At 36.7% G+C, this 14,204-nt stretch overlaps 1 protein-coding gene across 3 annotated transcripts in view; it reads right to left on the bottom strand.

Moving 5' to 3' along the window:
* LPIN2 (lipin 2) overlaps positions 1 to 14,204 on the bottom strand; it is a 101,809-nt gene that overhangs the window by 71,462 nt on the left and 16,143 nt on the right. Inside the window, exon 1 of one of the 3 annotated variants that reach the window (XM_072604313.1) lies at positions 6,511 to 6,862. The exons of the other annotated variants lie outside the window; for them this stretch is intronic. Within the exon in view, the coding sequence (XP_072460414.1) occupies positions 6,511 to 6,615 (105 nt within the window). The 5' untranslated portion in view covers positions 6,616 to 6,862. Of the gene's footprint in view, positions 1 to 6,510; positions 6,863 to 14,204 lie in introns of those variants that run through there. 3 annotated transcript variants of the gene reach the window in all.

Here is a 14,204-nt window from a genome sequence, read left to right as displayed (position 1 = left end):
TGGTGCACTTTTGGCAAGTTTTTAAAAAACCAGTATACAATTTTAGCAATTGGTATTCACTAAGGCACAGAAATTACTAGGATACAATTTCTTTGAAACAGGTTGACTTGTAGAAGCTTCTCCCTATTTATGGATAGTACAAATAGCAACTCATGACACTCCTGCAAAAGAAACAAAAGCCAGGGTGGTAAGATAAGACCTCTGAGACACAAAGGACGGCAACCCTCACATTACTGTGACAGGCTATGAGAACAGGAAACATATTCAAAGTTATTCTCTCTCCCCTCCCCCCAAGTATTACTGAATTCCCCAACAAAAATAAGCTAAGCTGGAATGGTTCAACTTTTCCTTAGTTGCCTGAATCTCTGAATAGCAGGTGGTCATTCAAACTTTCAATCAGTAGTTCCTACAGAACTTCAACTTAGAAAAAACCTGTCTGATCATGTTTGAAGGATCACAGGGATTTCTACTCCCACCCTATTAACACTGTTTAACAAGGGCATACTAGTCAAAAGCTTAGCCTAGCTACCAGGGCGCTGAAGAGTGAAGAACTTATTATCAAGGAAAGTAGGGAAAGGGCAGCAACTGAGAGAAAGGAAAGAGATTCTTAAGTCTAAGCTTTTATCTGCTTTATATAAAGAACTACACTTGAGAAAAACAAAAAGAAACCTTTATCTTCAGGAGAAGATAAAGGTCAAGGAGTAAATGGAATTTGAAGATGACATTCTATATTTTTATATTTAATTTTTAAATTTTTATTATTAATATTATTATAATTTATTATTTTATCTATTATTTTTATTTTTTAAAGAAATGAGATATTTACCATCCTACTTGTGCCTATAAATCAGTAAACATGTGTCTGTATGACTGGCCCTCTGCCTCTAATTCCTATATTAGTGCTTTTTGAAAATAATAACTGGCACTTCTATAGAGCTCTGTGGCTTACACATATTAATCATATTACACATACACTTTGCACATGTTATTGTTTCAAAGAATCACCAGGACCCTGTGAGGGAGGTTTCACAGGTATTAGGATCCCCATTTTTACAGAGGTAACTAAGGCTCCAAGGCATTAAGTGACTTGCTTGTGGTCACATAGCCAGGACTCAAACCTGCTTTCCCACTCCAAACTCAGTCATTTCCAAAGCTTTGGTGTCTGCGTCTAGACCGTGGAGCTTTTGCTGACATCGAGGAACACTGCTTCTGTTTGCAAATTCCCCTCTGAAGAGGAGAAAAATTTGAAACTTCTGTCACGCAACTTGGTATTAATCTGATTCTATTCAGACTGATATCACTTCTGATGAGCTGTGGAAGATTCTTTCCAGGAGTAAGTCTAAGGGCAGAATTCAGATGGAGAATATATTTCCTGTCACTACACTGTCTCTCTCCTGCCCAGCTTCCTTGCAAAGATTATTTGCTCTAATAAGTTTTTTTTGTCTCATGACTGACTATTTAGTCTGTAATCAACCAATAAACTTTTATTAGATGCCCATTATGGGCCAGGCATACAAGATTAACAGACAAGTAAAAGTGACCAATTTTTTCTTATTCTCATAACCCATGAACTGAGAGCTATTTGTGATTCAAAGAGTTCCGATAAAAAAGAAAAGCATAAGCACCAAGAGATTCTAGGGCTCTTGCTGCACTTGCTCCTTGGATCACTGTAGCAGATGCTTCCGTTTTCTGCAATTTTTTTTCTCTTAGATACGGGCTAGAGTTAAACTCATAAAAATAAGCTCTACAAGATTCTGTCCTTGACCTTTGTGTAGAGTAAAAATTTTCTCTTATCAAAATAAGATTGGTCCATTGGTTTCTTTTTCACCCTTCAGCAAAGCTGAGATTTCACAAATGGTTTTCAAAAATCAAGAGTACTTGGATAGCATTTCTATTTTATGGTACAGCATAGGCTTTAAGGGGAAGTCAAGAAAAAAGAAAGCTGTTGGTCAGAGGAAAAGAATGTAAGATGCAGAAATAAGATATATCTTTTCTTCATTTCCCATGAAGTAAAAAAAAAGTCTTATTTTTAAGTCCCTGATCAAAGACTATAAGATTTTGTTTCCAATTTTCTCTGTCAGTGAGTGATTTCCTCTGAACAGTGTTTGTACATAAATGAAAAATTAAATGATAGTTAATAGATGTCCAAATGTAAGGCACAATATAAATGAAAAGATGATTACTATTATTGATGAAGAGGATGGTACTGACTCTAATAATAAGTAGGATGAGACATTTCCAATAATTGGTGCAGCTCTACCTACATGCTACTGCTCAGGTCTTTCATCCTCCACAGCATACACTTGTACGCAAGTACGCTAACTGGAGTTCAGGGCAAAGTTTGTGATAGCAGACCAATGTCCTATCCTCACCAACCCCCATTTCCAAAGCTAACTGACATGCCAGAAAGAACAGTACAAGCTTGGCTTCCTTCATTCCACATCCTAACCAAATAAACAAGGCAAGGGAATGACCGGGAATTAGGACAGCAGCAAAGTTTAAATCAATGAAAATAAAGTTCAGATACTAACAGTAATTTTCCCCTAGGCCAAAATTTCTATTGTTATTAAAAGACATAATTCTAAACTATAACCTCTAATGGCAACAGTATATAAGCAAGCTTTACATCAATAAATACAAGAGCAAGTCCTTAAGCAACTGTTCCCAATTGTTTGGCAATACAGAGAATCCCCTAAGAAACAGTCCAGAGATATAAATAGTCAGGTTAGTGTCAGCATCCCCTTCCCAACATAAAGTGTGGTGGAGAAAAAAATGTGAGGTTTTAAAACTGTAAATGCCCCACAGAGACAGTAAGGGCAGCTGTGGTCCTCCTAGGAGAAAATGTTTTGAATGATAGCCAGGCATTTTGGGAATTGGGGTTCCCCTCCCCCTTAGCCTGGGAGAAGATGGAAGAAACAAAATATCCAATCTGGATTAGGGACATAAGATCTGGCAACATATAGAGACTGGGCTTGGGCTGCAGGCAGGAGCTAAAGAGAATATAGAAAACCTATAGGAAACGAGGCAGTGGCTGATATAGGGTAACCAGACTTCCCCTGAGGTGGCCGGCATCATTATCCACAGCAAATTGACAGGACTGCTATAATCTGATTGGGAGAAAGGCCTGGTCTATAGGAGACTTTCCCCACCTAATTTTGATTTGGAACAATTGAATCCTTCCACCTTTCACCTGGTAAGATGCTGGTGGAAAGAGAGCTTTGAAATCAGAGCACCTGGGTTCAAACCCTGGCTTTGGCACTTATTACCTGTATGACTTTGGCCATACCCCAAATTGTCTTTTGGCTTCAGTTTTGTTATCTGTGAAATGAAAGTGTTGAACTAGATAGCCTTTAAATTCTATGATCCTGGATATGATATCCAGCTCTAACACTGTATGATTCCATTAATCATTTTCTATGATTCCTCAAGAAATATTGACTGAGCATCTACTATGTGCAAGGCATTGTGGTAGGTACTGAAGGGGAACTTAAAAAGTCACACTTTCATTTAATTATTAAATTACTTGGCCATTGGAATAAAGGAGTTTCATTATTGCCCAAGGTGTATGGATTTATCTTCTTAAAATTCCCCAATTTCAAAAAAGTGCCTAGAATTATTCACATTTCATTTTACCATGTGACCTTCAATATTTTGAATCATATTATCTTGAAATTATATCTAAGGGGAAAAAAGTCTTTAAAAATCTAGGCTCTTGGGGCAGCTAGGTGGCACAGTAGAAGGAGCACCAGCCCGAGTTCAAATCCAACCCCAGATACTAGCTCTGTGACTCTGGGCAAATCACTAACTCTATTTGCCTCTAAAATTAAAAAAAAAAATCTAGGCCCTCTTTTGATTACTGAATTTGTTTGATGTTTATGTGAAACTATGATTTCCACCTATGTATGATGTGTGTGTGTTCATCCTTCATTGCCAAACAAGACCATGTCATCAGAGAAATGGTGACATGACTTGCACTTAACTTTGTCTTGAGTGAGGGAGGGCTGTGCAGGTCACCAGCCTCACTTCTCCTCCAGTCATCTGAATCCAGTGACCAGATATTCATCAGGATGACTGGGGATGACCCAGGATGAGGCAGTTGGGGTTAAGTGACTTGCCCAAGGTCACACAGCTAGTGAGTGTCAAGTGTCTGAGGTGAGATTTGAACTCAGGTTCCTGACTCCTGCACTGGTACTCTATCCACTGCACCACCCAGCTGCCCCCTACATATGATGAAACAATAGGCAGAAGAATGAGAGGTTTGTTAGTTATCTAGATTCTGAAGGCATGTGAGTTGTTTTGAACAATGTATGAGATACACAAGGAGATAGTCTGTAGACTACAAAATTTATAAACACCTATAAAATTTTTACAGTTTATAAGCAAAATCTTTTATACTGACACCTGTACTACCCTTCAAGCCATTCAAAAATCAGAGGTCCTCACAACCATTCATACAATGTATTACATATGTACGTGAGGGAAGTTTGATAGGGAAGTCTAACCAACTATCACCTGACAACCCGGAGAACATCTATAGCAAGAAGAGGAAGAAGTTCTTGTGGTTGGTTTTTGTTGTTGCTAGTTTACATATATCTGCATATATATATATATATATATATATATATATATATATATATATATATATATATGTACTTTTTACTGCATAAGAAAAAATTACATATAAAAAACCCAATTAGTACAGCATTATACTTCCTTGCAATCTTTATATTTGTTTTTACTTTGCTACAGTACATTCTAGGAGGAAAACATTTCTCTCTAGTGTTCCCAAGTTGGGCTCACACATAGATAACAGGCATCACATTTAGTAAGAAAACACTAAACAAGTATATCTTTGTACTAAAGCATTTGAAATGAAGAAGCAGCCAAGTCATGATGTCACTGTGATAGCAGGTTTATAGTAGCAATAAAGCTTTTGGGAAAACTAACACCAGCTGAACTGAAATGAACATTAAAACTAAGGTCAGCCTGGATATTAAACAAAGGACTCAGAGATAGTCACTTTCATTTCTCTTTGCTTGTTGTTTTTATAGGAAGACAGTCAAATGTCAATTTATATCTCTTTCTCTTTAAAATGAATATCACTTAATTTTACTTAAGAGAGAAATGCATGGACACAAGTTAAATTAACACTGCTTTATCCCAAATTTAATAATACTTCAAATGATGAGGCTGAGTTAATTGATGCTGAGGGCATGCACACACACATATATAATCCACAAGGCAAAGAAAATAGAGATAGGATGAAAATTTTTATTTCAAAGTGAAACTATTAAAATTTTTCAACTGATTGATAGCTGTCAGGTTCTTCTGAGTATTAAGCTGTCCTGCATTTAGTTAATACAGAGCTCTGGAATACTAACTAGCCTTATGCTATAATTCATATTAGGTATCACCATACTATCACTAAAAGAGAAAACTCTGGATAGATAAATTTAAACACTTCATTTGCATGTTTTAAACTAATAACACTTTCTGTTCTGAATCACAGAACAGAAAAGGAAAAAAAAGATTTACTCCTTCACACTTCACTACAATATGTAATGCAGTGAAAGCCAATTTCAAAACACTGATTTGCCTCACAAACACTTAAAGATTATTTAAGTCAACAGCACACAGTCTTTCTCTGAGGTACACAAAAGCCCAGGCCACTAGTTTTTGAGATCCCTAGTTATAATTTTAAACATAAAGATATAGTAAAAACAAACAAGAAATGACATCCCAAAAAGGGCAGTCATAATTTAACAAATATTTTCCTCAGTCTTTTCTTGCAAAATGGCCTTACTGAAAAAAACTCTAGTTTCCAGCTAATGTAAAAATTAATTGTAAACCTGATCACACAAATCTAACACTCTCAGTGTGGTAAACTTTAGGCCCTCTTTGAGCTTGAGATCCAGGTTAAATTGTCTTTGTGTTCTCCTCCCTCATTCTAACTGTTCCCATACAAGTTTATGTGTCTTTTTACCAAAGCTTCAATGAAAACTGAATGTGAAACTAACAGTTCCAAACCTCAAAAAACCCTTTAAGAATGACAAACTTTAACAAAACTACAGTAGGTACTATTTTTTTTTTTTTGCTATTTAGGGGAAAATGTAGAATACGTAAGGAAATGAGAATTGGTAACACAATCAAAGAAGTAACAAAATATATAGATGATGGAAAGAAAGGTCGTACTGTAGAGAAAGAGAAGGAAAGGCCAATGATCAAATATTGCTCTAACATATAAGTCAAAAGGTTAGAGATCAAAGTATTAACTAAGAAAAAGGGAAAGTTTTTAAGATTACATAGGCAAAGTATCACCTAAATAACACATTCATAAAGAATTTGTTTGAATTTTCATTGACATTTGTACAAGTAAAACCAACCAAACAACTCCCCCTTGCCAATGTAAAACTTTCCAAGGAAAGAAAACATTATTTTTCTCCCTATACCATTCAACTTCAATCATTAGACAAAGGAAGGAAAAAATAGATATCTGCAAATATAACTCACCAGGATACCAGAAGAGGTTTTTCCAAGAAAAACATTATCAGGTTTATTTAATTTGCCTTCATCAGTATTCTCCTTCTCCTCCTTCTCATCTTCTAAGCAGAACATTTTAAAGTTAAACTAGCTCTTCAACCATGTCTTTTGTATTGATGAAAACACACCTCTAAATTAGAAATATAAAAACTTGCAACTATTATCCAGATTGAAAGAGGGTTGTTGCCTTGCAGACACAGTGATATGTTTAAAACTGAAAGGAAATGGCTCTTAAAAAAAAAAGTCAATACATGAGACTTCTTCACCAATAAGATTTGCTTAAATTGCTTCAGCCCTTCTCCCTTGGTAGAAGATAAGCAGTGGCATGGGACAGACTTTGCCACATGTTTATACTGATAGGTGCTCAGTCCTGCCCAATCACATGACAGTCACTGGTACTTCCATTAAACTAACAGGGATTTAGTTAATAATTCTTTAAACTTATCATGTACTCTTAAAAAAAGACCATACACAAGTGAAGAAATAAACAAACGAATTATCTAAGAAAAAAAATGATCAGCAGTCACTTTCTGAGCAGGTCTGGTGTTTCCAAAGAGCTGGGCAATATTTTCATATGCCCAATAAAGATCTATTTGAACAACAAATAGAACTTTTTACTTGTGTCACATCATTAGGGTCCAAAATCTCATTTAAATTATGAGTAAGACCTCTGGTGCTTGAGTTTAAGAGTCTGATAAGTGAATCATAGGATCATAGATTTAGATCTGGAATGGAACTGGGAGATCATCAGGCCTGAAACTTTCTGTTTTCAAATGAGGAAACTGAGGTTAAGTTACTGCCAAGGATTGTTCAGGTAGTAAATAGGCTAAATTTTTAGAAGGGGAAAAGAAAACTTTTACTTTCTTTCTTTAAATTCTTTAAATAGATTTTTTCAATTTTTATTTTTTTAAAAAAATGGTTCAATGTTTGCTTTGTTTTGTTTTTTTAAACCCAAAGGGGGGAAATCCTAAAATAACATAGTTCAAGCAAACTTAGAAATTTCAGTGAAGTCAGTGCAGACAATTCAGTATTTACTGAGGTAAGCGTAATGAGGTAAGATGCAGGTTCTATACTACAAAAAAAATTAATGTTATAGAAAAGTTCCTTCTAGCACAGAATCAATGATAATAATAGAGAGGGCTTTTGAGGTTATCTAGTCCTCATTTTGCAGATGAGGAAACTAAGGTCACAGTTGGTACGTAGCTATGGAGCTGCCAAGATCATAAAGTCATCTTCTTTCTAGAAAAAACATCATTCTATTGTGAAGGAGTTGATTCTCATTATCACTCCATGCATCATAAGAATTCTATCCATATATCCCTATGCTTTTCATGAACAGACAAAATTAAGGCAGTCAGGTAGCACAGTGGCTAGGGTGCTAGACCTGAAGCCAAGAAGACCCAACTTCAAAACTACTTCCTCGTTGTATCATCCTGGACACATCATTTAACCTGTTTTCCTCAGTTTCTTTATCTGTAAAATGACGATAATTACAGAACTTACCTCCCAGGGTTGTTGTGAGAATCAACTGACATAATAACTGTAAAAAATGCTTAGCACAGTGACTGGTATGTAGCTATTATTACTGTTGTTAATTATTAAATATTTGTAAGGGAAATTAGTAGTAAAGTTTTCTCCCACCTCAATATCACAAACCACCAAGAGATAAGGGTTATTGAATAAAGCATATAATTCTAAGTTCAACAAAACCAATCATTTAAAAAAATCAGGAAGAGGAAAATTATCATAAAGCCACTCAAAAATATCTATTGAGGTCTCATTTTATATAGCATATTTTAAGAGTTACAGTACAGAGGTGCTAACAGTGGATCAAAAAGTTCCTTCTAAAAACTTGCAGTCTAGTTGAATATACAGCATAGGGAATATAGACAGCATACAAATGTCTTACACAATGAAAAAAAGATCATTAAAAATAAATCATTATATGATAAATATTAAACTGTGTAGATTCCTTATTTGTTCCATGCTGTAGTTTTTTAACCCTAACATTAGGTGGCAGCAACAGAAAACCTTACCTGGGACACTGAGGACAAAGACCAAAGAAAGAAAAAGGTTGGAAAAAAGACAGGGAATAAGGTAGTAAATAGTTCATTGAAATGAAAAGGAAAAAAACATAAAAGGAAAGGAGGAAAAGGAAGAAGAGAAATTGATAATGAGGAAGAGAAATGTAGCCAAAGATATATTAGGGAATGCCACAAATATAGTGAATCTGGAGTCAGAATATTTATGTTCAAATTCTGATTCTGTTGCTTTATGCCTGTATGATCTTCAGCGAGTCACTAAAACTCCATGGGCCTCAGTTTCTTTATCTGTCAAATGAGAGTGTTAAACTAGATGAGAGGGTTGGACTATATCAATTTCAAAGGTCATTTACAACTCCAAATCTAAGATTACATGCAAATAGAACAGAAGGAAAACTCAAAGGGACAATGAAAAAAGATAACGCCAAATAAAGAGAAAGAAAAAAGTGCAAAAGGGGGAAAGTGAAACAAAGGCAAGAAAGTAGTACAATCTTGGAACTTCAGAGGTTTTGAAAGGGGCATAACTGTATCACAGACTTAGCTCTAGAAGGTACTTTACAGGCCACCTAGTCTAACTTCCTCAGTTTACAGATAAAGAAATGAGAGCCCAGACAGCTGAAATGATGAGCCCAAGTCACAAATCTAGTGGTAGAGGGTCTTCTCAGTTCATATTCTTATGTTCAAGTACATGAACACACCCACCACAACTGGACAGTTGGGAATGAGAAAGAAAGAGGTTAGAAGAGAAATGGTAGGCTTCACTGGATGAAAGGTCACTGGTGCTTAACCCTTTACTCAATCCTTCTACTTCGATCTCTTTTATTCACTCTGGTTCTAGTCCTCCGAAATGTAGTAACAGCTAACATTTATATAACACTTACCATGTTCCAGGTGCTGTGCTAAGTGCTCTACAATTATTGTCTCCTTTGATGTAACTAAGAGATATTCCACTTGGGTTCACTGGAGTTCAAGGTTGTCCCCAACATTATTATTTTGAAGGAAAACACCATATACTGGACTCTCAAAAAAATTTCAAATTGAATTATATAAGAATAAGCATTTGGGTAGAGATATTACTAGGTTACTATGATTTTTTTTTTAAATTCTGTTAGATACTTTAAAAAAATCATTTAATGAGAACAGTTCTGAAATGAAATACAGGCAAGGTCATAAGGAGAATGGAATGGAGCAATCAGAACTTTGTCCACAGTGCCAAAATTTAGAATGGGAGGGGTGAGGAGGAGGAGGAAGAGGAAGAAGAGAAGAAAAAATAGGAATTTACCCCAAGACAGCCTTCCCCATTCTAATGCTCAGTAAGCTCTGCCCCACTCTCCCTCCCCAGTCCCTACTTCCAAGGTGACATAGATTTTTTTCTCTGCTAAGGATTCAGGGGTACTGAATTCAAAGACTGCTCCCTGAGGCTTTCCTTCCCCCCCCCCCAAACCATAACCAAAACATTCTTGGGGATTTCGTGATATCCAGACTCACCCAGCAATGAGGGAATTAAGTCACACCTATTTCTTGTATCCCACTCTTGAGGGCCAAAAGGTACCTGTCACATTCTTGATAACAAGGTCACAGTGCAAGCACAATTAGGTTTCTTTTATTGTTATTATTTTAAAATTTTGTCCCAGATGGTTCTCCGGACAGCCCATGAGGTATGCTTCTGGCCGTGCTGCAAAGAAGCAAATCACACCTCCAAAAACTGCACAGAGTGATCAGTCATTTATCCTTCATAATGACTGAGTGAAAGGCAGTAAGATATAGCGCATAAAGAACTGGCCTCGGAAGGGCTAGGGTTCGAATACTATTTCTGGCACATACTGGGGCTCAGGACAAATCACTTCACCTCCCAATGCCCCAGCCTTTGCTCTAAGAATGTCAATTTCAGAGAAAATGCTGATTTGTACTGGTAGTGAGAGTTCTTTACCAGGTAGAAGGACCTACACTGATTAAATTGCAGGTATGATCAAAAAAGAAAGAGAACAGAGGGAAAGTTACCCCAAAAGACTCAAAAATTATATAAATAATCTGATTTTTTTCTCTGAAAAGATGAAAAAATTTCCCCAAAGCTAAGAGAAAATGCTTCATACTACTATTTTTGTGTGTTCTTAAAGCACTCATATCCACCTGCCCATGGAAGAGCTCCTAACCAGTTTACCCTGCTTTTATCCTAGTTTAAGATGCCACAGCATACAGGAACACCCATTGTCCTCTGTCAGAACAACTGGCAGTTAGGTTATTTCATCTGATCTCTGGTTACACAGAACATTTCTTATAATCCTATTACACTACTAAGTGGTCTTTGGATGCGTTTTTGTAATAGTATTTGGTTCTTTCTACGTAAAAGATGGTGGAGAGGTTTATCAGTAGGTCATATTATGTTTTCATTAGAGTATAACAGAGATCCAGGTCTCAGCTCACACTATATCAGTAATTAGCTAAGTGATCTGGGCAAATCACTTAACCTCTCTGGGTCTCAGTTTCCTTACATGTAAAATAAAAACACTGAGCTTGATTCTCTATGATTCTTTCATTTTGAATATTCTACAATCCATTCAAACTTTTTCAGCCACTTTTTTCATTGTATTTAACTGACAGTAAGGTAAGGTTGAGAATACAGTTTTGTCCATCAATGGACAGACAGATAAATAGATAATCAGATTATTTATTAAGGACTTTATACATGCCGGGCACCAAAGTAAGTTCTGAGGATACAAATATGAGGAAGCAAGATAGTTCTTTCCTTTAAGAACCTCACTTTCTAATGGGGAAGGGCAAAATCTAAAGGGTGTTGGAAAGGAGAGGAACATTAGAACCACCCAGCAGTATGGCATGGAGATGGTCAGGAAGTGAAGTGGAGGCCTGTATCTCAGCAAGTGACAGAAATGATTATTTCTCTATTTTATTTAATAACTAATTACTTATTTAGGACCAAGGTTTTCCCTTTTCTGCTTCCTCATTCAGAAACCAACCAGTGTAGGGAATCTTGGGCAAAGACTTACCCAGGCTAAGAACCGATCAAAGACAGTAAACAAATTCTAAGCTCAGGCAAATGGGTGGATTTCAGCTCATTGTGTTTACTTAGGTGGTGGGTGGGGGAATGTGGATTATCTGTTTGGTCTGACAGGTGATATGATATGATAAGGTCCTTTGATGGAGATCTGGATGCTCAGTGTAACAACAAGATCCTCATTACAACAGATCCACCTCTCATTGTAATATTCATTCTCTCTCATTAATTGTTAACCAGTCAGAGTTGATTGCCACCATCAAACTGTGAACCTACCACCATGAGAGGGTCTTTGGCATTCAAGAGTGTCACTGATCCTTTTAGTAATAAGATGGTAATGATTAATTACCCAGAAATTATGACTCTCAAACTTTTAAAAGGTCACCCAAGGTAAGATCAAGTCTGGCTTAGAGGAACCTAGGTTGGTCCCAGGGTCAGAGTTCAAAGTTCCAAATGGGAAGAAGATGGCCACACAGATAAGGGAAAATACAGTAAAGGCAGGGAAGCAAAGCTAAATGAATTCATTTGACCCTGACAACCATTCAAGCTCCTGTATTTCTACCTCCCATCACCAAACTCATAGAAAAGTGTATACTTACTCCCTCCATTTACTCAGCTCCCACTTCTCAACCCTTTGCATGTGAATTACTCACTCTAAGCTTATCAATGATGTTTCAACTGTGAAATTAGCTTTTTTTTTCTCAGTCCACATTATAGTTGACCTCACAGGAGCTTCTGACACTCTGTCCAGGAGGCTTCCCTGTGTCCAGGAGGCTTCCCTGACCGTTTTCTCCAGGTTCCCTTCTAACTTGCCTGATTGCTTTTTCACATTCTTCTTTGCAGGATCATCACCCATTTCATGCTCCCCAACCATAGTTTCCCTCAAGGCTTTTTTCTGGGTCTTCTTTTCTCCTTACTCTACACCATTTCTTTCAGTGAGTTCATTACCTCTTATTACCATCTCTATGTAGACAATTCCCAAATCTATAAATCGAGACCTAAATTTCTTTTATCTTCCAGTCCTGTATCACCAGCCGCTTTTTGGACATCTCCACCTGGAACTCTCATCCCAATTTCCTATGTTGCCTAAAACAAACCCCTTTTGTTCTTTCACCCAAAACCCACAGAGGCACTTCTATATAGGCTGCCCCCTGTGCCCAGAGTCCCTTCTTCACTTTTACCTCTCAGAATTCTTAGCTTCCTTCCCGGCTCAATCAGAGACCATCTGTAAAAGTAAGTCTTTCTTGATCTGCACATGCCACTCTCCCTGTCCCCCACTGTTAATACTAACTTCTCAATTTAAGATTGTCTTTACTTATTCAAGTGCCAGATGTATCTTCTAGTAAAACAAAGTCCACAAAGATAGGAATAGTTGTCAATTTTTTATTCTTTGTATTTCTAGTGCTTCATGCAGTGTCTTACTATTTAAGAAATGTTTGTCAACTTGAAATGAAATGATGAGCGAGAAAATTTCAGCTACCACCTTGGGATCATCAGAACCTGTTCTAACTAACTTTTACCTAATTATCCTGGGAATTTCCAAAGCATCAACCAAAAGAAAAGTCACACTGAAAAGTTATCTAGCTTCATCCTGTCTCTTACCTCAGAATTGTTCTATCTCAAACCATTATGGCACAAGTCCTTAAGCTGGGGCCCATGAACCCCCAAAGGATCTAGGGAGAGATTTCAAGTGGTTCATGAATATGGAAGGAGAAAAATACATCTTTATTTTCACTAACTTCTAACTGAAATTTAACATTTCCTTCAATTATTTGATAATATTATTGAGAAGGGGTCAATAGATTTCCACAGACTGTCAAAGGGCTTTATGACACAAAAAGTTAAGAAGCCCTGAATTAGAAGATGAAAGGAAATACCCATCAGATCTATACCTAGTATCCTCAGCCAAGCTGTCCTACAACCTGATGGACAACTTGCTGTAGATCTTGAGCTCATTCTTTCTCTGAAGGAAGGGACTGTACACATAACTGTTTCTGTTTAAAACTCTTCCAGAGTCTCTGATAAGGAAAAGGTTAGAGTACTTCTTGAGAACAAAATGTCCTAGTATTTCAGGCTTTCTACAGCAACTTGTAAAGTCAACATGAGGGCTGAAAAACTAACCCAAAATATCCCCAAGTACACAAAATGCAAAAATACAATCAGGAAAAATTTTATCACCTAGGCAAAGAATCATCAAAAGATAGTGACAAACTATAAGGACAATTAAATTTCTCTTGCTTCGTAATTAGCTAATGAAACACAATGCAAAATTATTTTTCATTTCTTCATGGTAAGACATTTATATTTCTGTTCCATTCAGAGTGAAATCAACTTGTTTTCTGGCCCATTCGAAAAACAAATAATCAATCCACTAGCATTGAACAAACACTGATATTGCTAGGACCCTAGATACTGAGCAATATAGTGGATAGTGAGCCAGCTCAAAGTCAGGAATATCTGGGTTCAGGTTTCACCTCTGACAAATATTGGCCATGTGACCCTGGGCATGGTTAATCATTCAATGCTCTAGGCATTCTATAAAACTAAGTCACAAAGAAGGTGCCAATATCCATGGAGATCTCTACATCAGTGAAATTAAAGGTCCCCTC

The sequence above is a fragment of the Notamacropus eugenii genome, chromosome 4 (assembly GCF_028372415.1).
Source record: "Notamacropus eugenii isolate mMacEug1 chromosome 4, mMacEug1.pri_v2, whole genome shotgun sequence".
NCBI classification, from domain to species: Eukaryota; Metazoa; Chordata; class Mammalia; order Diprotodontia; family Macropodidae; genus Notamacropus; species Notamacropus eugenii.
The sequence above is the reverse complement of the archived record's forward strand: the minus strand, read 5'-3'. Positions and strand labels throughout refer to the sequence as shown.